The sequence below is a fragment of the Aythya marila genome (assembly GCF_965140915.1).
Source record: "Aythya marila genome assembly, chromosome: 7".
Classification (NCBI taxonomy): Eukaryota; Metazoa; Chordata; class Aves; order Anseriformes; family Anatidae; genus Aythya; species Aythya marila.
This window is the reverse complement of record NC_139048.1, coordinates 5898047-5926021: the sequence shown is the minus strand read 5'-3', so window position 1 is coordinate 5926021 and position 27975 is coordinate 5898047. Positions and strand designations below refer to the sequence as shown.

The 27975-nt window shown below is 39.0% G+C and overlaps 1 protein-coding gene across 5 annotated transcripts; it reads right to left on the bottom strand.

The window, feature by feature from the left end:
- Nucleotides 1-27975, bottom strand: TIAL1 (TIA1 cytotoxic granule associated RNA binding protein like 1). 5 transcript variants are annotated; one of them, XR_014317909.1, is made up of 15 exons: nucleotides 27639-27975; nucleotides 21559-21655; nucleotides 18530-18679; nucleotides 18173-18227; nucleotides 17773-17860; nucleotides 15823-15898; nucleotides 13480-13588; nucleotides 13088-13183; nucleotides 12917-13001; nucleotides 12510-12633; nucleotides 11874-12013; nucleotides 3887-10992; nucleotides 3645-3727; nucleotides 1147-1234; nucleotides 1-609 (listed from the first exon to the last, which is right to left on the bottom strand). XR_014317909.1 is itself a non-coding variant. In XM_082764802.1 (12 exons), exons 1-12 carry the CDS (start codon nucleotides 27665-27667, stop codon nucleotides 10875-10877), a joined length of 1167 nt encoding a protein of 388 aa, XP_082620928.1. In that variant the 5' UTR covers nucleotides 27668-27975; the 3' UTR covers nucleotides 3329-10874. The 5 variants fall into 5 exon arrangements, 1 of the variants encoding a protein (XP_082620928.1); XR_014317908.1 differs by having other exon boundaries at nucleotides 3645-10992; XR_014317910.1 differs by having other exon boundaries at nucleotides 3645-10992; nucleotides 18530-18628; nucleotides 27639-27973.

Here is a 27975-nt window from a genome sequence, read left to right as displayed (position 1 = left end):
TTATTTAAGTATCAGGTGTTACAAAAGTTTTGGCTTTAAACTCTCGTAATTAGTACTCCTAGAAAAACAAAGTTAATCTACAGACAAGTTATCTGAGTTGTTTTAAGACTGAACATCATGCATTTGGAGACAGGAGTAGATAAATATGAGAACACCTGAAGACCGAAGGCAGTTTGTGTTCCCGCAGTGGTGTCTCCAGGAAGCTCCAAGCAGCGCAGCCAGTCCTTTGCGCTCCATTCATGTTCTGCTAACGCTGACCTTCAGCTCTGCCACGTATTTATCCATAAAGCCTGAAGGAGATTTTCTTGTCTCCTTTCTTCCCCTTGACACAAAATTGCTTTCAGTAGTTCTTATTTTCCCCCCTTTTTCTTGCAAGCATGAGCAATTGGACTGCTCCCACAGGCTTGTTCCCTTGAGCTGGGCACGACTGCCAGTGCTGCTTGGGTCAGGGTCTCAGATGCCCGTGCTGTGTGCTCCGTTCTTGTGCTTGACATTCAGCGCTTTATGAGCCTTAGCAATGAGGGAAATTTCCTTCCAGGTGAAGTTGGTGAAGATATTCAGGCATTTGGGGGATTTTTGCTTTTTTTCCCCACAAATAAACTGCAACACCTGTACAAGTACACATGCAACTTTAGTTATGACTTAAGTCAAAATGTGCCAATGCCTACCTGCCAGATTTATACATTCTTAAATAGATTTTAAGACTATGCATCACAACAATTTTATGAGGTTTTTCCTTAGTCTCACAGGGCAAAGCTTCCATTAGAAATTACTAGGCTGATACAACCCACATGTGTGTTTGATAACCTTTGGCTGTCAAATACAACATGATTCAAGTCTGCAGGCTATGCCAGGCAATACAGCAGAAAACACATTTCACTTACAGAGTCATTGCACTTGCATCTCAAAAACTGTGTACCATTAAAACTGAAACACTGAAATCTGGAGATACGTTTAATCAATGAAACCATACCATCTGATTATATTTTATGTTCAGCTTTTATTTCTGCTTTCAAAAGTACTCAAAGTTAAAATAGGAAAAGTTCACTGAAAACTGAACATAAAAGCTTTTATGAGCTTTGTTTCTCCCTCTCCCACTCCATTCTCTACATACAATACTTGTTAACATATTGAGAAGCAACAAACCTTGGATCAGTCATTATCCTAAGTGAGGATAGGTTTAAAGATTTGGATAGAGTTCAGCAAATTTCCCATTGACATTGGTAGGAATGAGCTAGGAAAAAAAGAAAAAAGAAAAACAGAAGAAATGAGATTGTGCAAGATACCCAACAAGGCAGAAACACACTCGATAAGTTTGTGATTTCAGGCAAGGAGATCAAAGATTCTGCTTTAAAATTTTACTTGTATCCTGAAGAGTAATCTGTGGACTTCAGTTCAAATAGCTGTTTTTGAAAAGAAATGGAAGCAGTTATGCTTAGCTGTTTCCATTGCAAAAGTCTATTCTCGAACATAATGAACTATGAATAACATCACAGAAAATGTGCAAAACATGCAGCTCATTTCAATGCCAAGTTCCAGTTGACAGACTCAAAACTAATCAACTGCAATTAGAACAGACTATGAGAAACCCAACTCATGACTTAAAGATTTCATTTACAGCAATATAATTTCACTGACTTCAGCAGAGGTACTTCTGATTTACACTCTTTAAGAAGTAGACCCCAAACTTGGCATCTAAAACACTTAAATTAAGGAGAGGTCTTCATGGTAGCAAACTCCTGTCTGTGCTACACAAGAACAGGGGTGTGAGTTTAGGCTCTTAAGGCTTGTTTTTCAGTTCTGCCACGCTTGTTACTAAAGCACACCATAACCTTGGTTCATGGCTGGCAATGAGGTCTGGCTAGCTGCAAAGACAGAGGACGAGGTTCTTAGGTTTCCTCAAAGTCTATGATGCAAATAAGCTCACTTTCAGCTTTATTAATTTCTAGGAAAATTCATTTTCCCTCAAACCCAAGGACTAACCACTTAATCTTCTCTTCCAAAAGAGATTCATAAAACAAAAACATTACTGTGATTTTATGACTTTCAAAGGGAAAGTAATTTATTGTATATGGCTGACCTCAGCATCTTACCCAAATGTTTTTACATGAATTTAAACAGAAAGTGATCTGTTAACATAAATTCTGTAGACTGGCAAACTTTGCCTTATATGATGGTGATTTCACATGTAACAGCAGAAATAAGAGTAAACGCCACACTGAAGGCTGTATTCTGGCCACAGCACACCAGGCATTTTAATCCATGACAATACGTGTATAAAATCAGACTGTCAGAGACATGATAGGTCCAATACATAAATTCAGGTTTCAGACTTCACAAATACTTATCTTAGCGTTCATGATGGGTTGGCAAACGCTGCTTTCAAGTTTTTTCTTCCAAATAAGCCAATGTTGAAATGCACACAGAGTATCATGAAAACAGAGGGTGTTTTTTGTTTTGTTTTTTAATCTAAATATTTTAGCTTCTTGTTTTCATAGTTTAAACGCAAAGAAATCACTGACAGGCTCAATGCTAGAATTCCCCAGAGTGTGGCTAAGTCTACTTCGTTTCGAAAAAGCACTGATTTCATTTTGGTAAGATCTGGTACTCTTTCAGAGACAAGAGCCACTTTTTAGTGAGAATAACCTTAAATGAGTAAGCCATTTATAGTCTGACTACATTTTGTAGGCTTTTGTTAAATGCATTTACTATCAGGAGTTCTACAAATTTCAGAGTAAAGGAGCAGATGATAAAGCGTGTTTTTAATCTTTTAGTACGATACATACAGTGAAAATATAAACGTACCCTTCCTGTGAGGCACAAACAGCTTTGAAGAGAATTCTGGTAGGAAACTGTAATGCTTCAGGCTTACCTAAATGAATCAGGAGTAACCAGGAAAATCTGTCCAACATCTCTCATTTTGAACTTGGAAAAAGCTCTGACTCACTGCTTTATTTATTATACTTCCTAGTATAAGAAGTTTCACAGGATCAACTTTTATTCCTAAGCTTGTGTAACGCTCCTCAATGCTCCAGCTCCAACCGCATTATGCACAAATACAATCTGCAAAACCCAAATTCCAGTAGTGCTTATTCCTTATATTGCAGCTACACCCGGGCCTCTGCCTAAATTGCACTAATAAAATCATGAGCATTTCAAAGCTTGCAATTTAATTAGGTGATTTTTTTAAGAACAGATTTAAGTCCTTTGCATCTGACAGCAAAGAAGCAAGTTTCATTAGTTTAATATTTAATGTGCGTTTGTTTCACCAAAAGCATTGATATTTTTACTTAGCTTTTTTTTTTTTCTATTAAAATAAAGGAGAAAGAATTAAGGGGACCAAATTTTATTTCGCCTTTATGCTGTCTTTACACTGGAAAAAAAAAATACAAATTGTGTCGTTTTTCTTTTTTCAATCCTCCAGGATACCTGCACAATTTCTATACAGCTTGCAGAAAATAAAGTAGCTCTACACATGAAAATATGAGATGAAGAAATCATCTTTCATCAGGTTTTTCATGACAAGGCACTTTTACAGTAAGAAAATTTTTGACATGGCTAAACTACATTAACATATTCAACTACAAATGAATTGAAAAATCAGCATCAAAACCTTAAATGCATTCTAAGCCACTCCAGCTTACATGTAATTAGGACTGTAATTAGTGGGAGGTGGAGTAGGGATAAAGAAATCTCAGATTTTGTGCAAGTCCAGTCTGGTTCAAACCTGAAGATTTAAAAAAAAAAATAGTAAAAATTAACACATGCTTTCAAAATTCATCTGTAAATATTAGAACATGGATAAGAAATCAAAAACTTTTGCAATACAGGGGAAGGGCAGTCATCATCTTTTATAGGTCAGCACTAAGAACATTAAAAGTGATACCTGAAGTCAATGCGTGTCTGCTAAGAACCAGGTGCAAATGCAACAGGTCGACATACAAGGTGAATACAACTCTGTTGACTAGAAACATACATCATTAAAATGAAAAATACAGCAAAATAGACTGGGCATGAAAGCAAGAGATACAAAGTTTTAGCAGTAACCAAATCACAACCCACAATCTAAGCATCCATTTGTATTTTCTGCAATGATAAGTTAAAAAGAATGTCTTCCTACAGCCCCAGCAGACAAAGATTCAGTCACACTTGAATACTTTTAATGATAACATCTTTCCTTCCTTTTACTTAGAAGTCATACATAGAAAGAAAAGACTACAGCACTACCTTCCATGTAAGATTCTACAGTACAGGCATTTTGATGAAATGTCATTTTTCTACTTCTATGCAGCTTCTGCCCAACACTTGTTGCTGTGACCCTGCAAAATGGACTTTGAGCACAGTATTGCCACCTTGCCAGATTTCCATGGGTGTATCTTGGTGGGACAAGATCTTCTCAAAAGGCCATACAACAAAACGATGCTGAAAGGAGTACTCTAAGCAGTCCATGGGAGTACAGCATAGCAGCCTTACGTCTTCTTAAGAATGCAGTAATCAGTAATATCTAAGTCATTCCTCTGGCCTCAGGTACGGACTGTTTTTCAAAATATATTAGCCACGTATATGAAATGTGTAAGCCTCTGGAACAAGGTCATGATGCACATACTGCAAGTTTACAGCAACTTGCCAGCTTCTGAGAGTGTCCCTTTAAAGGGATTTGAGAGATTTCATGGCATTTCTTAGTTTTCTTCCATAGAATACAAAAAGCCCTATAGCAGGAGGCAAGGATAACATAGGAATAGCAAGCTAGGAATGTATTATTTTTTTTTTTTTAGACAGCATGTCTGAAATTAGCCATGATTTTAAATAATTAGTCATTAATGCAACAGACATTTCTCCTACAAACCATGCCACATACCTGAAAAGGACAGAAAAAAGCTCTAATTCACATTAAGAAAGCAGGACTTCAGAAAACAGCAGTGGATTGCTCAGCCTTCTCTGAATATCTGCAAATACACAGGACAAGTTTATTCTCTACAGAAAACAAGCCTTGCACTTAAGAGTCAGCAGCGACGCACAAATGTTTCCAGCATTTAACAGTACAACAGTGATCCCTTACGGTAGCTGTAGCACGTAACAGCGCTTCCAAGGGGCCGGTTCCTTCCTCGCGATCTAAAACACACTGGTATAGCCTCCTTGTGGTTTCAGGTGCAAGTAAAACTCAAATAGAAACGGTTCTACAGAGGCATCTTGCAGAACTAGATGGCTCTTTTAATACCAAAGTAGGTTATTCCCCTCTACCCCCACGTTGAGACCCAAAATGGAAGCAATAAATTGTGTTAATTGGTCTTTCCTCTCATGCTTGATGACAGCATAAGAGGAAGGAACTCATTTGTGGAATGGAAAAGATTACTTCACTGAAAGGGTCAAAGAAACCACAAGCATTATCAGAGAACAGTACCTCAACAACAATTACCTGTGTATTAAGGTCAAAGACCTTGCTACTCAAACAGAGGATGGCAGCTACTCCTTGCGACCTGGGATATTTAAACTGCAGGTTGGCACTAGCGAGTCAACTTCCAGCTGGGAAACTCAAGCATTCTTCAGTGTTTCATGTGGTAAGGCTCGTGATTCTTACTCAATTCCTACCCATCCCTGCCCCAGAAACTAGATTTTTAAAGAATAGGAAGACACGCAAGATGCAGCTGTGTCTGTTTCAAAGCACTTTGACTATACAAACAAAAGGGTCAATGCAGGCAAACGACAGAACGCCAAGCTAAGAGACCAAAATTAAACAAATGTCTATGGAAACAGCTTACCCCAGTTTGCTCCTTAAAGATTTCTTTGCTTAGTTAACTTAGGTGTTCTAGTTTGGCTGTTTAATGTGCACCTATTTTCTCAGGAAACAAAGAAAACGGCAAAGTTACATGTTTTCTACATTTTTAATTGTAAAGTAAAATTATTTTAAGCAAAGTTATAAAGCAAATTTGTGTCTGAATGCTCACAAACCCTTCAGATACTGCTGCACAATCTGCTTAAGCCTGTCATGATTCTGAATGTATTCAACAACAGGAGTTGGAGTTCTTGGTGCTGCTCATGTACAACACTTGTCTAGCATGTGCACCACTTCATTTCACCGCTCCTTCTCACTTTCCATCATTCTCCTTCCCCTTCCCTGCAAGTGGCTGGAAAGGACAGGTGCTGAGTACCTGGGATGAGTGAGAATCTGAGTTTGTGCAAAGGGAGGTGACAGGCACTGTGAGCAGAAGCAGGACACCCCAGATCAGGTGAGCAACTCTGAGCTGAAGCTTTCCTCCCTGTCCTATGTCTCCTGGAGAGCTTCTCTGGGAAAAATGAAGAGATTAAAACGAAGTGCCAGAGGTTAAAGAGCCTTGGGTCCTCCAAAAGCCCTCTGATCCCTTGTTTCCAAAGGGCTGAAATAATTCAGATGCTATCGTCCGTTAGTACAGAAAGGCAGACTGCACTGAATTCCTTCACACAACTCCATCACGTGTTCTTCTTCAAAACAAAACAAGACTGCAACGTAGGTGTCTTAATGAATGGCAGCCTGAACACTAAGAAACAAGGTGAAGCGATGTCTCTTCTCACAGCTTATCAGCAATACTTTTAATAACCAAAAAGGCTCAGACAAGCTTTAATCAAAGCATGAGTGGCGGTGTATTTCAGCACAAATAACTTGTATTCAAATAATCATTACTAATGTCAACTCAAAACTTTCTGAAACATTACCCTTTAAATGTCAGTGAGCACAGAGCATGTCATCCACAGCCATGATCTAGATCAGTATGTATCCTCAGGAAGATGACACAATCAGTGTTTACTCATCATCATGAAGCCCTATTTCTTTTTTAAAATAAAACATTCAGAAAACATTTTGAACATTGTCTTTGACGTGAAGTGACGGTAGAAAGGGAAAAAAAAAAAGATTTCATCCAGGTGACAAATACTGAAAAACACAAACACCTTTTTAATTCTTTCACTTTTTTTTTTTTTTTTCCAAAAAGCAATCAACTGGATTCGTGAGTTGGTTGAAATCACACATCACAAAAACCCCTCCAGCAGCTATTGCTTTTCAGATGCCTTTTTATGAACAGGAACATTAAATAGTGAAACCCTCTAGTTCTGCCAACGTGTTACAGGCACCACTCCATACGATCAGAATAGATGTTCAGTTTCATAAGAACATTTTGCTTTTGCTATCATAACAGCTATCCAGAATAACTTCAAACACCCCACGCTGTGTCTACCTATATATAAGTATATGAATCTTCATATAGACATATACATATATGAAGATTCAAGCTGAAACAAGACCTTTAGCTTTTTCAAACCCCATCCGTCTATTTTGAAGCACACTGAATAAAAGATTGCCTATACCTTGCCATTTATGAACAGTGCAACAAAATCTTTTATTGCTGACCAGGAACAGTTCCATGTAACAAAGACCTGCGCCCTTGTTCAAAAACAGTCAGATCAGAAGCATCAGACACTAATTATGTCCATACAGTTTAAGTCCACTTCCTTGTGTACAAACACAAGAAAAAACAAATTGCTCGTTTTCTTCAAAACTCAGCCTTATTCACTGTGAGATTTTTTTGGTAAGTGAAATGAGAAATGGTTCTGACACAGTGAACAGCTGTCTTACGAAGTTAACTTACTAAGAAAGCAGGTTCTGCAGGAAGAATATAATTTAAGATATACACAAGGAGGCAGGACTGATGAAAAGCTACACAAAACCTTAGATGTACAGCCTTCCTACTGCAACTCTGCAAAATACAAGTTGGCTTTCCACAAAAAAATTGTAAATAAAACATCTTTTACATGGTTTCAAGTGCATAGTTTACAAGTTCAGCCTTATATACCTGTTGTAAGTTTTACAGCGAAGAGGGACAACGTTTTGACAGATGACAAGAGGATAAGCCCTTTATCATGTTTCACTTTTATTGAACATTTTCTGCAAGTGCAGATTACAACCTTGCTTCAGGTTGCACGCATCAACGTAAGCCATGATAAATCAACGCTTTTTGAAATTCAAATCCTAGCGGTAAGGGGTTAGGTAGTGGTTGGTTTCTGTAGTTAGAGAAATTACAACAGTGTAACAGTCATTCATAAAAGCAGTATGGTGCAAGAGGCTCTTTGGTGCCAAAAAGTTGTCAGTAATGCATTTACGAACGCTACTGAGTAGAAAGCAATCCAAATTACAACTCTTCCTCGCAGTGCTACAGAAACATTAAAGGACCCTGGAGACTCCCGTATCTTGAGTAGTCTGCGAAGAAATATCACCATTAAAGAACAGCCGTATAAAAACCAAGGAGAAAAGACTCAAAGGAGAAAGTATATCCTATCTGTCATCCTGAAACACAGGTCAGGTAACGCCCAACCCTGCAGCAGGCATGTTATTTAATCAGATTCAAAGTGAAGTCCATACTGAGACCTGAAAGATCACCACCTTAAACTTATGCCCACTTATATGGGCATTACGTGGCAATGTACTTGCAACACCGAAATCTTCAGTAGCGCCTAAAGAACATACTGCTTACACACCAGCATGTATCCAGAACAGTCAGAACTCAAACACCTAGAATCACGTAGAAACCCCAGATTTCAAGTGAAGTCTAAGAAACCCTAAAATAATTTGCAAATTCACAGATCTAACTCATGATTATTTTTTTTGAAACCAGATGAGTTTAACAAAAATGCAGACTTACTTGTGATTTTTTTTTTTCCAAACTACAATGTATAGGCCGATCCTCGCGTAGATATACACATATATACAAAATTTATAGAAAAAACAAGAGTCCTGTGGATGAGATTCCTAACTTCAGCAAAAGAACACGACACACATGATAAAGGAGAAACAGAGATACAAAGCCAGTTCTGTCATCACAAGCACTTATGGTTCCACGCTAACTTCAGTCATTATTGCATGCATTAGAAGCCTGGAGTTGCAAGTATCTCTGAGTACAGTTGAACCAACTGACTAAATTGCTCTTCCAAAATCTCTCACTTTCAACCTGATCTAAAATTCAAGGTACTATTAAACACATCAAGTAGAAGAGGAAGAAAAAAAACTCATGTCGTTTGCTACAGCATTAAGTGTTGTTAATTGCACAACCTGGCTGGGTTTTAAAAAAACCTGCAAGTTTCTATTTCAAAATCTATTCCAACTTGCAACACCTGCACAGAAAGAAACAGAAAAGATAAAATATGCAGCTTCTCAAACACTCCGTTAGAACTACAGCATCTAAAATCAAACATTCCATTTCTTTTAAAATGCAAGTTTGCTTCACTGGTCTACCACTGCAAATCCTACATTTAATCGTGCTGCCTCAGTGTATCTCTGAATACAGCTGAAACATTTGCACCCCCTAGCTGTCATAGGTAAGAGACAGTACTTATATCTAACTTACATTCATTTTCAACTTCAAATTTATTGAGGCAGTTTATACCAATGTATCCATAAAATTATTCAGAAATAACCCAAGTATACCATTTAAACATCTTCATGATTTATCCATTTACACACTCAGTACACAAACAACCCAGCCTCTGTACAGGTTCATCACATGCAAACCACCCATAAAGACAAAAACTTTAATTAAAAATAAGTCACAACTCAGTGTACTGTTTCAACTGCATCTCCATTTACCAAATGGCACATTGAATATTCTCTAAAATAAGATGTTTTTAACAATCTTGTTAAAAAATTCTTGGGCAAAATATTTCTAGACTTAAAAAACATCAAGATTTTTCAAAACATTCAAGATACTATACAACTTATAATAACCTTGAAATAGGTTTACAAGGTTGTTAACCAAGGTATTTACATACCAAATAACGTAAAGCAAAAAATTCGTATTTCTAATGACAAAAAGGTGATGCATTAAAGATTTATGAAATTAAAATTAAGGCTCTTTGTTATAGTTCTTTATGTAACTTTACATAATAGCCAACTTTGGAAATGTCAGTCTTGCACATTCTTGTCAATCTACTGCATTTAAAGCAGTAGAGTATATTAAGTATTACTTTGAATAATTACATTGCTACCTCTATGTTTGAGCATGCTTTTGAAACACTGTAATTATGAAATATTTACAATGTGTAGCCTTCAAACTTTATGTAAAAGTACAAGTATGACTGTCTGATTTGAATACAAACAACATACCTGCAAAAACTTCTTTAATTCTCAAAATTAAACGCAAACTCCTACAATCTTAATAAGCAAACCAGCTCTGAAAAGTTATAATATGTGCCTGAATGTGGACAGAAGTTATGTGAAATAACTCAGACAGTACTGTTTTTCATTCTTCAGACCGAACTATTCTTTGCATCATACTCTGTTTTCTTTAAGCATGTAGAAAAATTAAATATTTTTTAAAAAAATTATTCCAAGACCTACGTATGCTTTCAGAGCGATGTCCATAGGTTTCTTGAAAAACCAATACTGTCTAGCAGGTTGTAATGATTGGTCCACAGTTTATTTCAGGATGTGTGTTCAACTAAAAGCAACTTGCTGTTTTGTTTTTCAACGTCATTTCTCTTAAAAAGCACAGTGATATAAAACACTGAAGACAGAACAAAAAAAAATGGAATGGTAACCTAAGGATCAAATTCATTAGCCATTTCTCCTACTATATCAAAATTTGTAGTCAGAATTGTCTTTATTGACTTTATTTTTAATTTTTTGTACACAAAGAAAAACATGTTCATATCCATCATGAACAAAAACTTAAAAAGGCAGAACTAGAAGACATTTGTGTCCTTCACCAAAGCAAAGCTGTGCTAAAGGTTCCAAACATTTCCATTTTTAAAATAAATATTTTCTTTTTTTCATTGTCTACATTCCAGTCTTCAGAGCATCACTGGAAACTGCGGCCTATCATGAAATACACACTTTTAAACAGAGTCCCAGCTCACTGCGTTTGGTAGCTTGCCATACCATATCCAGCTTGGTTAGGTATTACAGGAGCACCTTGTCCCTGGGCAGGCTGAGCACCAAATCCACCCATCCAGGCAGCAGATGGAGATTGGCTTAAAAAGGAACAGGAAAAGAAAAAAACAAAAGAAAAAAATCATGCAAGCTAGTCAAGTTATTTACAAGTCAACAGACTAAAAAAAGAACATAAAACACTTCCTACGCTACCAGTTACACCAAAATAGAACATTTTATTCTTCTGTGAGTAATTCAGAAGCCTTTTATACCAGGCTAAATGCTGCAACATGTGGTTTCTGAAAACACCATAAGCTTTAAGAGGGGGGGAGTACTGGATACTAGTTAGAGAGAACAACCACCTCGAAAAGGCACGAATACAGGCATGTGTCTGTAATTCCACACCAGTGATGCAGAAATGCAAAAAATCCCCAACGCCTAATTGGCAGGAATACCACTGATAGGTTTCTCAGGGCTTTCTCTCTTGCCAATTAAACATTATGAGAAATTAAACAAAAGTTATTTTAGAAGTGTTTTAAAACAAAAAATTCTAGTGAAGGTTTCAAGTATTAAGAGTCCAGCCAAATTCTGAAACTGCAAAAGGGATGTTACGTAGTTTCTTTCCTCCTCAGTCACAAACCCTTTGGTAAACACCAGGGCTCCATGATTTAGATTTCTCCACCACAAGTCAGAATCTCAAACTTTTAGGTAACAGACAAGACCACCACCTGAAACTCCAACACAGAGGCAGTCTTTGTTAACTTTGAGTCTCAAGACACCCATGTGCACAAAACGTCTTATCAAGAACAAGCCAGAGTGACTCACCCCACTATTTGGTCCATGGTAATCATTAAACATAAGCTTTAGCATGCAACAAGGCTTGACACCTTGTGCAATCCTCGAATCAAACGAGCCTGAAGCTCAGACACAACATTATTGGAACACTCTACAAAAAAAAAAAAAGTTAAGTACAATTACTCACTCTACTCCAAACCCCTGCTGATTCCAGGCCTGGCCGTACATTCCGTATGACGGTACTTGCCACCCGTTGGCCATGTACTGCCCGTACTGCTGGGGATTTCCGTATACTTGGCTCCATTGCCCCCACTGACTGTAATCCACCTAAGGAGAGAAGAATTCTTAGCTCTTCAGGTTCTAGAGGTGGATTATGTTCCTTTGCAGCTGCTAGAGGCAACACTTTTGACTGTCAGTCACGCTGGCTAAGGCTATTTAGCCACAGTAAATAAATAAAAGTGAGACAGCACTGCGACCTAATTAGATCCTCGTACTGGAAGTGTGCACGCACACGTGCTTCAAATACCAAGGGGTGTTTGGTTGGATGGTCAGCTAGTCTGTGGTAAGAGGGCTAGCAAGAATCAGAATTACCTCCGAGTTCCTCCCTATCTTGAATCATATCCAGCAGACAGTACCAGATATTCCACCAAAATCACTAGCCCAATTTGATGAACAACTGGACCATAACTGAGACAGAACATGGAATTTTGTAAGAATCCTACTACAACGTTTAGCTGTTATAATTGGGATGTGTTACAGATAATTGCTTGCTTTTGTGATACAAATACAAGAACAAACAAAGAAAAGGTGAAAATGCCATTACCTGTTGGAAGTTTTTAGTCATATCAGGGGATTCTTTACCCCAATAACATTTAACAACATGTCCTTCAATTGTGGTTCCATTAACTGAAACAATAGCATGTGCTGCACTTTCATGGGTTGAAAATCTAAAGAATGTAAAAACAAACCAGCGTTATGCTTCGTAGTCCCTTCAGTGCGTTATTTAAAAAAGTGACTCCATACATACAGGAAAATCCCGAGAAGATCTGCTTTCACAGATTTTCATCTTTTCAAGTAAAAAGATTGGTGGCTGCTTAAAAGTTCCAAATTTTTCTATGAACATACGGCAACAACTCTTAAGGCATCAGCTGAAGTTCATTCAAGTGAAATTATAGGAAGATGAATCAGTACTACCTTAAAATCACAGATTTTCTTTTTCTTTGTGCATACCTGACAAAAGAGTAACCTTTTTCAGGAAACACTCTGATTTCCATGATCTGTCCAAACGGTGAAAAAGTCTGTCTCATAAGTTGATCTACAACATAGAACATTTCTGAATTAGTAGCCCTCTTAGTGTCCACAACGTTTCAGCAATTAAAGAAGCAATAAAACAAATTGTACCTGTTAGCCCAGAAGCGATTCCTCCACAGTAAACAGTACAATTTTTTGGACTTGACTGATTTACTACGTCTTCAAATCTCAATTGTTTTGTGTTATCTAGAAAGAGAGAAGGCCGCTTTTGAGCATCAGGCTAGTAGTAACCAGAGTCCCAGATACTTACCTTGTACAGATGTGTGAATTATACATTTAACAAACATCCAACACTTTATGATAGAGCAGCAGTGCCACCACTACGTTGACTTAACATACCAGAAAAATCTATTTTTTAAGATCCGGAAGCCAAACTAGATATTCAATTAAGTGACATAATTGTGGCAGCACCGTTTCATTCCTCCATTTAACAGTGCCATGCAAGAGAGCAAACACCACAGAACTTTACAGAAAGCTCTTACTTTCTTGTGTACTTTTGGGGGCTGGTGGTTTCCGCGTTGCCCAGTTAGTTCTGATCTGACGGCCTCCCAGCCACTGGCCTCCCATGTGTACAATAGCATTTTCTGCATCCTAAAGAGAGGAAAATAAAGACTACGAATACATACAAATAAGAAGTACGTATAAACCTATGTATAGGATTTGGTTGTCAGCTAATTCCAGCAACTGCTAAAAAGTACATGAAATTCTGAAAAACCTACATAGTAAGCAGACAAAATCAAGTAACATCAAGACAACGGTTACATAGGAAGGCCCTCACAAGCAATTTGGAAAAGCTTTCTCCCTGTTCCCATCTTCTTTATACAGAGCCAAAGCCAACTACAGTCGTATACACACAGATCCTTGTTGTGTAAAGGTAGTGTATCAGAGTCTATGATGGCTGCCCCAAGAAAGTGCAAGGGTCATAGAGATGCCAGAAGCAACTATTTAGATGAAAGGACTACAGTTTTAATTACAGAAAATAAAATGATTTTGCCAATTGACTGTACCACCAAGAACATAACACACAAAAGCGTATTTGATAGTAACAGATGAAAAGTAGACAGACTTTTTAAATCATCATTTAATTATCCCTCACTGAGAAATTTCTTGGCTGTAACCCAACTAAAGTTTATATCACAAAGTACATGCTGCAGAAGACATGATATAAAATAGAAATGCTTCAATGTGGCCTTCTAGAACCTTAATAGGCACTTATTGTAAAAGGTCAAGTTTAGGCAGATTTAGGGAGAAAAGTTGTAAGTTCAGGGAAGGCTGAATAATGCGTTAATATAATGCTGGGATAGAAATCCACTGAGCTTGCAGTTTCCTACTATTTGCCCCTCCAACCCCCTTCCTCTCTTCTGCCCTTAGAAGGTATGCAATTAACAAAGCAGTCTACCCTCAGACATACCTTCTGTAAGTGTTAAAGTCATTGTATGTATGCAACACACAAACACCCAGAAAAAAACAAACAGTCCACAGCCCACACGGCTTAACACCTTATCTTGAATATGAGCTAACAGACAATCTCGAAGCTCACGTTGTAAAAAAGGAAACGTTTGCTAACTCTGCAAGAAGCAATCGTTTTTATTTCCCCCCAACTCTTTTGAAAGAAGAGAGGCAGAGCAAATAGTACATATGCTTGAAATGCTTTTCCAAGGGCACAAAGCTTAAGAAAGGAAGTAAAGCACAAGGGACCAAGGGAACACGGGGACAATTTAAAGGTGAATGGCTTGCAGCTCCCTGCCCCACACTGACGGCTTTCAGGACAGACTCATCTCAAATACTAATGACTCAGGAACTTAATCCTCCTCTTTTAGTTATACCCAGTGGTCATTTTGAAGACAATACGTAAATACAATGATGAATTTATGGGAGAACACCAATAGAAAAAAAACTTGCATCCTTGCTCCTAAGGCACAGTAACTTCCAACCAGACAAGGAAACCAAACCAGCTCAAATTCACCTCACTGCTAGTCTTGATGATCACAGGTACAATAAAAATGGAACCAAGACCATGCCATAACTCTTCTAGTCCAATGCAGCAGTTTAATTTTCTCATAATTGTGGTGTGCATTGACACCTTAATGGGTAAGGAAAACCACCCCATATTGTCCTAAATGTATCTTTAAACAAACACTACTCAGTTTTCCAAATCATTTCCAGAATTTTTTTTTTAATTAACTTCAAAATTACCAAGAATAATTTGCTGCGGCTCTTGTATTGCTGTAAGTAGTAGGACATTTTACTGAGGTGCAGAGCTCAAGGAAACAAGTTCAGCTGTACTTCAGTGTATGCCACGCATGCAGCAGCATTAGGTCCCCAGCAAGACTGAACTTTGGTGTGAACCAAAACCTGCCAAACACTAAGCCCTGCTGCATAACTGCATGCACAGCATGGGACTGAGGGCTCCAGGGCTTCACTTTGTGGGGCTTCTATCCTACCACACCAAACCACACTGGACGAGGTGCAGTGCCTCAGCTAGCAGACCCAAAATACAGCATCCCAAAGCACTAGGCCCAGGAGCAGATACTCCACTCGCTCTACAAAAGATGGCTCAACAGACTAAGCCCAACTCCAGCGCACCCAAACAAGCTTTCTGCGTTCTGGAATCTTTCTTCAGAATGTTCTTGCACCATTGCAGTCATCTAAATTCTTTCATAATTCTTTTATCCCTTACCACAAATAATGGAAGTTTGATTAAACTGTCTTCTAAACCCAAATTTCCCTTGAGAAAAAGTCTGTTATGTAGTGAATATATAAACAGGAAAAACTAAAAGAGGAAAAATCTGCAATTATTTTAAATTTACATTGTGATTACTCACCAGTTTGTTATAAAAAGATACAAAACCATAGCCTTTTGACTTTCCAGTTGCCATATCTTTAACTACCCGTGCATCCCTGTGAAAAGAAGCACAGCTATATGAGGGCAATATTAACAACCAGCAAAATAAAAACTAAAAGGAACCACACACACTGTATTGTGAGCATAATTTTTCTTATAAATTCAGTTAGCCCTAAAACTAGTCATTCCTGAACTCTCCCTATTGCTTCTTTACCTGTTAGAAAAAAGCAGTAGGACAAAAAAAATAACATGTAATAGACATGCAACCTATCCACATAACCTATACTGGCTAAAACTAGAATGTTCAAATTGGAAGTATAAGAGAAACAAATTTCCTTTTCTAATATTCTATTGGCTAGGGTCCACTAAGGTTTACTGTTCTATAAATTACTGTAACAATTCTATCTAATTTACCATGCATTTTCTAAATAGTTAAATGTCTTCTGCCTAGTGATACAAAATATATGAAATATTAAAAAAATCGAAAAAGAGGAAAAAATAGGAATTAAAAGGCATACATGGCCTGTTAACAGATTTCTTTATTTTTCTTGGTCAATTCTCTACCATCATTTTGGAGTTTGGGCAGCTGTAAATTTTGAAAAATTGACATTTTCAGAAATTTAAGAAAGGAGAATAAAACTAACAACAATGCTAAGCACACCAGTACGAAAACAACAAATTTACACAGAAATTTTAGTGAGTAAGTTAAAATGATTGGAAATATAGAACTGCACTGAATATAGAATGTTAAAATGTAAATACTAAAATATGTATATATAAATAATGTATAATAAGAATAAATAGAAATGAGAAAAAATCTACAACTGAGTTCCAGTGTGCACAGTTCCTTGCAGTTAGCCTTCAAGATCCTGTCCATTCTTATGAGCAATTCTGCAAAATAACCAGAATGCTATTACTTTTAATTGTGACTTGGACTTTAGAAAAACTGCAGGTCTCAGGTATAAATATAGATTGAGAAACAGAAACCTGAATTATTCTCTTTATATCGATTTTTAAACAGTACTACTTACCACATTAAGAGACAAAAAAGCAAAGTAAACAAAATAGCAGAGGTAAGATTTATGATTCATTTAAAAATATGTGTACAGAACAAGAGAAAAATAAAAACTCTGTTCTTAGAAATATATTCCTGTAAAATCGTATAAAAAATTCATGTGCAACTTTAAAGGATTTCTATGAAGATAAGCTGGTAACAGATTAACAAGCTTTTTGTAGCAGTACTCTTAAATATATATTTTAGAATTCACACGCATTCTTTTAATGTTAAACATGTTCAATTGAAACTCCAGATGATTAATTATCACCTGAATTTTCTGAGAGAAGTCTAAAGAAACTCTCTCAACTGACAGAAGTGTGCACATACTATAAATCCAACATTTTTTATTTTAAATATAATTTTAATTCATCATATCTAGAAAAGTAATTTAATTTCCAATATTAGCTTTTTTCAAAATTTTCAGAAGTTTGACAACAATCTGCTTCATAAAATTATTTAATTGGCTAGTGTTCGATACTGCCTATAAAATGCAGTACAAATGCATTTAAAATATGCCAAAGATGCAACATATACCACTTGGAAAATCACTATTCTGTACACATTCCAAACAATAAAAGAATCACACTTAGAAACAGTAATTAAATTCTAATAAAAAGTTGGAAGATATTAGTACATAAAGTTAAAAGCATATTCCTTTCAGCAAAATTGAAGCACAATTGCATTATTGTATATACAAACACATGATATGAATACCAAGATAAAAAGACAATCCCTCGTTACTGCCCACCCAACACAAAGAAATTAACATCAGAAAAAATATCTAAGAGATAAGAAATAACATTTCAAATCAGAACCACATTTTTACTGTCAGATTTCCTAACCAATATCAGCAATGTTTATTATGATACTTACGATATTTTACCAAAAGGAGCAAATGCTGACTTGATGTCTTCTGTTGTTATTTCTGGACTTAAATCCCCAACGAACACATGGAAGTGATCTGAAAATAAATAATTTACTAATCAAATATTTAACTGCTATCTACAGTTTTAACTCCTGAGAAAGTGATGCTCTGCGTACAGCACTGGGAACCAGGAACGCCCACGATTCCACTCGATGAGCAGCAGCAACTAAACGCGTCCACTCCAGTTTCCCCAGTTGTAAAGCAGAAAACAGAAGAATTAGTTTGCAAAGTTCTATTAAACACAAGATGGGAAGGAGAAAAGTTATGTTTAAATGCATTTATGGCAATCACTACCACATGTTTTTAAGTATTTGTGTAGAAGTAATACTGTGCCATTACTTTACTTACTGGATGTATCTTTTTTCTGGCTACTTGGTGTTGTTGCCCAGTTTACTTTGACCTCCTGAAAATAAGTATAAGATTTAGTATAAATTAATAAAACTCTTACATTTTGTAATGTAATTTAAGGGTTGGTTACAACTGTCAATGTTTAAAAAATCATCGCTCAATATAAAAGACTGGAGCACTTTAAAAAAAACAAAGAACACTTACTAAATAAGATTATTTTTTATTTTTAATTCAACAGTATTTTATTTTAATAATATTTAATCTTTCTCAACATCTCTAACAAAAAATTCCCATAGGTTTATTTATTTACAAGAACTTATTTCCCTTAAAATTAAGATTACAACATAAACAACTTACCTTTCCCAAAATTTTTCTCCCATTCATAGCAGCTAATGCAGCAGCTGCATCTCTGTGTTCATAAAATTCCACAAAGCAATAAGGGTCATTGCTTGTATGCTGCAAAACAGAAAATCCAACAGAAGAGTTGACCCTTCTGCTATCGGGTTGCTGAGAAGAAAATCCAGGAAAATATATTACTTATAGCTAGAAACTTTAAGAACGATTTGCATTAGATTCATGAAAAAGCCTTTGAAATTATACTTAAATGTAAGAATTCTTAAGATGGGCTTCTTAATGGTCTAGCAGTTTCTGAAGCATTGTTTACTTTATATGAGGTCTCAGTACTGAACTAAAAATAATTCATCTACCAGAAAGGTGATCTGCAGACTGGATGGAGAGGAGGGAAAAGGGGAAGAGTAGAGAGAAGAACAAAATTAGTCTCCTGCCTCCAATATATACTGATAGCTTGAAAAGGTTTGTTCCCCACATACATTTTCACCAATTTTCTCTCTCCTCCTGCTTAAAAAGCTTCCTTTTTATTTACCTGAAAATCATTAGTAGAGCACACTAGTAGAGGTTGCATATTCTTGGCCTCAAGTGAAAACTGTTACACCTAACAGCTGGGAAACACCCCTCAAAAAGGGCTCAAAATAATTAATGATCAAGGGGGAAGACACTGATCAACTGATTGCTATTCTCTTGCATCTGGGGTATAACCTGCTTTTGTACACTGACTTACCAACTCTTCTTTAAAAACACTAACTCACAAATAAAGCTCCCTAAATCAGGATACGAAGAGCAAAGAGCACAAAAGCCTTCAGAACAGCTGATCAAGTGGAAATGACTACGAGACACTGGATTTAAATTCCGCCCAAAAATGTCATGAGTACAAGAGCTAGGGCCTAACGCTTGAAACACTAAACACTTGAAAACACTAGCCACTTAGTATGGCCATGTCACATCTTCTGCAAATGAGAAGGGAAAAAGTGAGTGAAAAAAAGTTGATGCAAACGGCTAAAGAGAAAAAACACAAAAGGAAAACATTCAGGTATAAACTCAACTGACTGAAGTAGTAACAATGGGCAGGTAAGAACTACTGAAACGTAACAGCAGCTGTGAAAAGTTTAAAATGCAGGGATTAGAAGGATGGGCAATGTCAACAGGCACTTTGACAGCTACACGCATGACAGCTGCAGGCCAATTCCAGTCTAGAATCCAACCACTTGAAGTTACCTGGGAAGTCAGTTTCAAGGTGTAAGCGTATTACTTTGATACGACTGTAAAGGATTTATTTGTTGTGTTTTGTTGTTGTTGTTGTTGTTTTTTTAAATACCCAAACAACTAACGTGCTATACAAAAATGTTTAAAACCTTTAAAGTACACAGGTAAAGGCACTGTTAATATTAGTAGCTCATGCTGTTTGTGGTTATCACTTTGCAGGTTTACAACTCTACCTGAAAAAGACACTGTCCTCCCTCTTATTTTCTCCATGTCTCATTCTCTTTGAACCAGAGAGTAATTATAGGGCATTGCTCTGTATCAAAACCCATTTCCAGCAGTATAAATACACTATTTACAGTACCTCTGAAATGCAAACATACCCTAAAGGATGCAACAAAATACCCCTCCTAGGTATTCCAGAGGTGAAAACCACTGCCCTTTCTACCTTCAAGATATGAATTCCCCTCTCACCAAGATCTTTTTCCACACCCTCTTCTTTGTGAAGCCTGTCAGGTGGCTTTGGGGCAGTGAGGGCAGACAGCACACTGAGTAAATGGGTGCTGAACTTGCTTATTTCTGTGGTTATAAAAAATAAAACAAGCATTGGAATTTCTCATCCACTTTGTAGCAAATCAGAGTGATGCCAACACCTCTCACTCAGCCAGTGGCAGCACCCTATTTCTGAAGGGCATGTGACAATCACCATTTCTCTAAAGCAAAACCACCAAGAATGTTCTGTAACGCATGCTACTTTCTTCTCGTCTTTCTCCAGTAACCATGGCAGAACTCTTACCTTCACTAGGAAGCTTTAATAAAGGTGCCACGTGAGAAATTACTAGTTAAGTCGAAGATGAGAGTGATTTAACAAGCATCAGGTTAATTTGTGGCTAAAAGCAAAAAAGCAGCATGCCACATTGAAAGGAAAAGCAGATCACAGAAGTTACTATCGTGGTGTTCCTAAGAGGATAAGTCTTGTGACCAAGCTCACTTAATATTTTCATTAATGTTCCTGATAAAAAAAAAGGTGACCGTACTCATAAGATCTGTGATAACAACTTAGTAGGAACCACAAGAAGAGCACTCAAAAAGAAAAAAAACAAACACAACAGAACCAAAAATTAAACCTAGCACAAGTTCTGATTAGTCCCTGCCTGCTAGAAGATTGTGGGTTATAAATAAAGAAAGAAGGAAGAACACTAGGCAGCAAAAAGTTGCCTAGGATATGTCAAGAAGATCACAGAAATAGCTACCAACCCTAAACATATCAGAGTGTTTACAAACGTGAGAGAATAAAGTATTAATACTTACCAACACTTTGTACAAAAACCTTATCTGGGATACTAAGGAAATTTTGCTCTAAGAAAAAATTCATTTAAGAACAGCCTAGTGTGGACAAGACCTACTCCAATTTAAAGAAGAGGCTCAGGACATATTTCAAAGAATTTTTGACTGTCCTGCTGTAGTGAAGAAGGAAAAGCTACTAAGATTCTTGTTCAGATAAAGTCAAAAATGGAAAAAATAGTCATGGATAACACTGGAAACAAGAAAGTTTTTGATTATCAGAACAAGATGGTTCTGAAAAGAGAGGGCAACAATCCTTTACATTAAAGTAGAATCTCATCATCAGTTGACAGCAGATATGGCAGGGCTACCAGCAAAAGTACAGGACTGTGCTCAACAACAGGTCTCTTCTGCAAAAGGGTATCAGAAAACATAAACAAGATTGACCCCAGAAAACAGATTACCAGTAATGTCAAAAGAAGCCCCCACAATTTTACCCTGAATTACATTATTGTTGCTACCCCTCTGGATGTGAAAGGCCTTACCTCTGTTATCATTTTACAGCTTTTGCATGGTCCGATCTGGCTGAATAACTGAAGTATAAGGACTTCAGTCACATCTCTGGAGAGGTTTCCTACATAGCTACACAAGGAAACAAACAAAAGAATTAAACCAGAACTTTTCACCTTTTAAAATGTTACTTTTTTAATCCTTAAATGACTATGAAAAAATCTCCCTTTAAAATCCCAGGCATCTTAAATTGAAAGACATTATTTACAAATGATTTTATGACAGAGCTTTAATGCAGCATCCATGTGTTTTTTAAATTAAAAAGTTGGCAGCACAACTGAGAACGTGAAGCATGAAACAGACAGAACACTGGACATCCATATGTAGCACCAAGCCTTTCTTCAAAGCAGTGCCATGAGCAGGAAGAACGCTGCTCGGGAATGTTGGATAGAGCAAGCGACCAACTGGGCAACGATGTTTTAAGTTTCACTTCCCACTGAGCATCTAATCAAGCCCACTTTTAATCTGGGTACGAACCCACAGCTAACGCCTCCTATTTCAACAGTAGCTATCGGACACAGACCGTGCTGAGCCTTGCAAGCAACCACCTCAGTTCTTCTGTTTTCCTGAAGTGGGAAACCTGGTGGCTCAGCAACAGGCAAGGCAATCTGTGCAGCACCACGACACAGGACCACCTAGCCATGTAGCTCAACAGCTACCACCTCTGTAAGAACTCCCCCAAGTTTTAGCAGTGTTATTTTAATATCACCCACACTTATCAAAATTTATTTATAAAGCCTTAGAAATTCCAAAACTTGGAACTGTTTTTATGAAGTTTAGACGGAGTCCTACAATTACACAAATAGGAAGAAAACAACCAACCAACCACACACAATAGCCGAGTTCTAGAACCACTCCTGGATGTTCTGCTACGTTTTAACACCCACAAAAAGTAAAACCAGGTCACAGAGATGGCTCAGAAAAAGTCAGACATACAAAACAGAGCTCCTTTAAAAAAGCGTGCCTGATTTGGAATCAAACTCCATTGGTAAGGGAAAGGCACATCATGTCAGCACAACTCCACACTGGCAGCCCAGGAGCACTCGTTCTTTACAAAAATAAGCCCGTCAAGGTATAAGGTACACAAATACAACCAACAACAAGAATGCAACTTCTGAGATCTAGCTGTTGAAAGAAAACACACATTTTATCCATTACACTCTGACCTACTATCGAATCCCCTAACAAGAAGTCAGTGGGAGCTGTTAGCGCACTCCAGTGAGCTCCACCACGAGCCAGCAGCTCTCAGTCCACGTGTAGGCCCGGTAAGCGTGTGCATCTCTCGCTTACTGGGCATCCCTCAGAGTAAAAGTCTTAAAAGCTACTTCTGTGGTTGACAACTGGCCTGCCACTTAGCTCGAGCAAAATTACAACTGACACCGCTTGTTTTCATTTGAACACCACACAATGAAATTCAGAGGGTTTTATGCTGATACTCTTTCAAAAGCTCAGCTCCAAACTCGGTGTCAGGAGAGAAGTGCTGCACCAGATCCAGAGCTGGTTTCCGACAGGACGCCACCTAACACAGACACATCCCTTAAACGCATTCACGTATTCTTCATTTTCTTACTAAACATGCATGAATTAGGAGACATCGCTAAAGGAAGCTGCATTTGTAGACTGCGTTGTTAGGAAGCATTTTGGGAAAGTTAAGACCTGCCAAACCAAGGAAGACCCCCTGTAAGACAGCTTGCCTGCCTCATGGACTTTTCAACTCCCTGTCCTGAAAACGTAGAAGATCTGGCTAAGTGCTTAACTGCTATCTGAAACCCTAACTAAGCTCGTTAATCATTCACCAAGTTAAAATCGCCAAGCACTAACAGTTTTAAGTGGAAACACTGCCATTTGCAGACATTACTAAAATCCAATGGAAAAATCTGGTTTCAAGTAAGAGCTCCCCCGGGAAGTGTCAGCACTGACACTGCCACCAGTGGTTGCTGCCCCGTACGTGCTGGAGCACTGACATGGAAGAAGCACAGGGCAGCCCTCCCAAATTCACCCTGCTGCAAAGTCAGGCTCTGCGAAGAACACAGTAACAACACAAGAAACCAAAGTCTCAGCATCTTCTGCATATCAGTATGTTTTTCAGAGTCCTTATATTTCCAATGTACCATTTGCAGAATTCCTTTTGGAATTCCTAAACAAAAATGCCAGGAAAATTGTTCCTTTCAAACCCGTTCAATGAAGCTAAGCTGTGCTGTTGGAAGCAGTACCAGGTGGCTTTCCACCCCACCCTGTCTTCTGCGAGATGCCACATCGTAACCCTCAGCTATGAAACAGGCTGCATAAAAAAAACAAATGAGCAGAGTAATTGTGGACCACCCGACTGCTAGATTCAAAGGGGATGTGAAGTCCTAATGGTCCCTTAATTCTCTGTGTGTGTATGATAAATGCTGCCTTGATGATCACCATTACCATAACCAGAAAGCATCAACACCTTACACAATTTGCTAATGCTCAGAAACTTGAATACACCGAGAATACTTCACAGCAAAAGGCTCGTGTGACACAGACAGCATCCACAGAACCCAAAACTCTTGAAGTTCATGTAAAACACATGAACACACACCGCTACAAATTCGAAACAACGCATAAAGGTCAGGACTTGATGGCTGCTTTCATGTCTTTAACTTGGTAGATTGCAGTGACATTACCTCCTGCAATACAGTTAAAGATGACTGGAAAAAAAAAATCATACAAGTAAACAGCTCCAGGTACCACGTTTGAATAGTGTATCTCTAAGGAAAGAAATATATTCAACACATTAGGAACAGAAACCTTACCTTTCTGGAAACACAACACGTCTCAGCTGATGCTAATCACCTGGCACATACCGCCAGACTACTGGGGCACCCAAATTTCCCCTTTTTAACCTCAACTTATGCATGATATAACACAGTACTTTCTATTCTACTTCGTGAAAACGAAGCAAGCAGAAATACACCTAAAGAAAACACATGGCCTTCAAAAGGCCGTTCCACAGAATTTCAGTATTTCTGGTTTGTTATATCCGACAGTATGTATTATTCAGACTTTTAAAAAAATCATAAAACTAACAGAGAAGAAGCACTTACTATACTTTTATAGGCTGTCGTCTTGGTTAATGTGACAGGGCAGCAAAAGTTGTTTTTTTTTTTTGCATACAGACAGTAGCGTTTGTTCCCTTCTGCAAGTTTGAAGCACTTACATACCAATTAATAAGCACATACAAAAAAAAACAAACCACACATATTTATTTATACACACACAGAGAAATATACCCTGACACAAGTTTCAATACACTATATTCGAATGCTGCTGACAATTCAAAGAACAAGAAACTGCATTTCAAATTTGGAGATCTTGTAAAATTGTACAAAAAAAAAAATAAGAGATGCAAATAGCAGCAATTAGTTTAGAGTTTAACTCTTGGGGTAAGGAAGAAAGGGACATTTACAGCCATCACTTTTAGGTCCACAAAAGCTCCCCTACATACTACTTTGCTGAAAGACAGTAAAAAAGCTTTCACGCTCATGCAGACAACACGCAAGAAATGGCAGACTCCACTGAAGAAAGTATTATAAGGATTAACGCAGCCGCTGTGGTGAAAATTCCCTACAAATTCCAGTAGCATCCCTCTGAGTAATGCTAGTGTACTACAGAAAATAAAATTAGAAAAATCTAGTCCCTACACTACCCCTCTACAAGAGGATTGAACTGAAGGTGTACAAGAAAAGTGAATCCAGCTTTGGGCTCAGAGCTGAAGGGTCTGACTTGTGCATCCAGTCCACAGGACTTGCTGCACAACACAGCAAGGCAGCAACCTGCAACAGCTTACAGGTATTTAGTGAGTGCTCCTGACATTTTTTTGGATAACATCAATAAGAACAAGCAAATTGGGAACTTTTCTTCCCATTGTCCCTGGCAGCTGAAAACACCAGCACCAGAAGAAGTTTCTGATGGCCTGGTTTCCACTCTGAAGTAGAAGCAGGACTTTGATACCGCTCACGATGGAGAGACCCAGCAGTGCCCATGGAAAACAGAGCTTTCAAGAGTTCTGTACAAAGAACTCGGAAGCCCATCGCTCAGATCACAGCCAGCAAAGAAAAAAAGTACACTTTGTTGATTTTCTGTACCATGGGTGACTTGACGGGTGCTGACCAGGATCTAGATGTCACCAGGGAAAACACGACACAGAAGTCCACCTTTCTCGAGTTATCTGCAAATTGTTCAAAGCAGCAAGGAGAAGTTTTTGGCAGAAAACACTGAGTGTTGTTCTCCACGTCTCCATAAAGGCCTGTTAGTTATGAAACATGAGAAAAAATGGAACTGGTGTCTATTTTCTATATTAAGCCACAGAAGATATTTTGAATTCTTAGAGGTTCATCACTGACCTACCACAACCGAGAACAACAAAGCAATCCCTGCAGGTTTTCCTTTAGTATTTCATTTATTCCTTCAGCAAAGCCATCTATAAAGCTTCACTTATCAGCCAAGTGCTTATGCACGCCATCGAGCAGAATAAACAATTTATTCTTTACTTAGGCCTTCTCCTGTAAAAACAAACAAGCTAAACTAAAGAGTTCAACTCACAGTACTATTAGTTGCTCCTGGGGACAGCACATCTTTTATTTGTAAGGAAGATCATAACAGATACAAGGGAGAACTATTACCCCGCACAATAACCTTTAAATATGAACTCGCAATTATAAATTTAAAGGTATTTCAGATACAAGGAGGGAGAAGAGGGAGGAAGAAGAAACGCTACAGCAAAATGTTTGTGTTTTATGAAAACAGCCCTGAAAGAATTTTAGGAAAGTAACCCGACATGACTGGGATTGCTACGAAATTGCTAGGAACTGAACGTGTATGCTCTTTACTAGTTTGACAAATTATACGGGGAGTCACATGTGTGCCACAAAACCTCCTGGGCAGCTGTAGTGATGGCATTTCAGACATCTGAGCACAAATGCAATTTTTTTTCCTCGTCGAGTGACCACAGGCTAAGTCAGGCCACTGCTGGATGCTTTGAGGAAGATGAACCCACTTCAAGCGTAGCGCCAAAACTTGTGAGCGGTAAGTAAACATCTTAAAATTCGGTCCAGATATAGCTCTTGAAACAAAAGAAAGGAGGAGGAGGAACCGATCAGGACCAGAAAAGAGCCCCCAGTAAAACATGGGGCACCTTCGGCCTTTTCCCTCTGCTCCTTCTCAGGCAGCGCTCTGGGAACCACTTCCACTCCGTGGGCCGAGCAAAGTCAGACCACTTGGGCAGCCAACACAAAAAGTGAGAGTATTTAGGGTGCAGTTATTCAAACTTAACATCTCAGGGAGCAAACGCTGGGCAGGTACTTGTACTACACCACGAGCAAGTTAACAGAACTTTTCCAGACCTAGCAAGGAGAAAAACAACACACATTGCCTCGAAAAGCCTCAAATGCCAAGTCATCATTTTGGTGCTGGAAACCAAACTGAGCAATTCCGAGCTGTTTTGCCCTGCCTCAGTAGTTTCTTCAAAGCGGCTTCCCACCCAGAACATCTTTGCGAGCCTTCCTGAAAGCCACTGTCCCTAAAACTAAACAAAGATTGGGTTGGCACCGTCCCGAGCCATGTCTCGCGTGCGGGCGGCCTGAACACGGTCCTGTCGTGGTGCTGAGTGTTGGAGCGGAGCTTTTTTTAATCGGGGAGCTCCCCAAACCCCCTCACCCCGCCGTCTGGGTGCTCACACCTGCCCAGGCGGCGGGGCCCCCCGCTACAAGTTCACAGCGTGCAACAAAGCCAGCCCTGCGGGGCAGCACCCAGCTCACCGGCAGCAACAAAAACCTCAAATCCTCAACGCTTAAACAGCGAGCAGAGGGGCAGCCCCGAGTTATTACACGCTGCCTTCAGACCCCGCCACACGCAGCCCCTCACAGGGCCCTCCTGCACCAGCGGCCGCCTCACGGGGGGCAGCTCCAGCCCTGGGGGGGCCCCACAGGGGGCTCAGGGACCCCCCCCCGGAGCTCCACACACACCCGGGGCACCGCCACAGCCCCTCGGTCTCCCCAAAATCCCCCAGCTCCCCCTCAGCACTCACAGGGTCCGCGGCTGCCCGTCGTCTTCCATAATGGTGCGTGAGCGCCGCTCGCAGCCGCAGCCGGAGGGTGACGGGGCCCGGGGGGGGGGGGGGGCTCCGCGGCGCAGGGAGCCTCAGGGAAGCTGAGGCGGAGCGGCCCCGGCCGCCCTCGCTCCGTCTCCTCGCCCCCTCGCCGGGTCCCTGCGGCGCGGCCCGCTCGGCGGAGGCGAGAGGCACCACAAAATGGCCGCCGCCGCCGCCAGCCGCTCAGGAAGCCGCGCTCCGCGCAGCCGCGCCCCCCGCCGGCCCCGCTCCCTGCCTGGGCTCGGCCCGGCCCCGCTCCTGCCCGCGCCGCTCT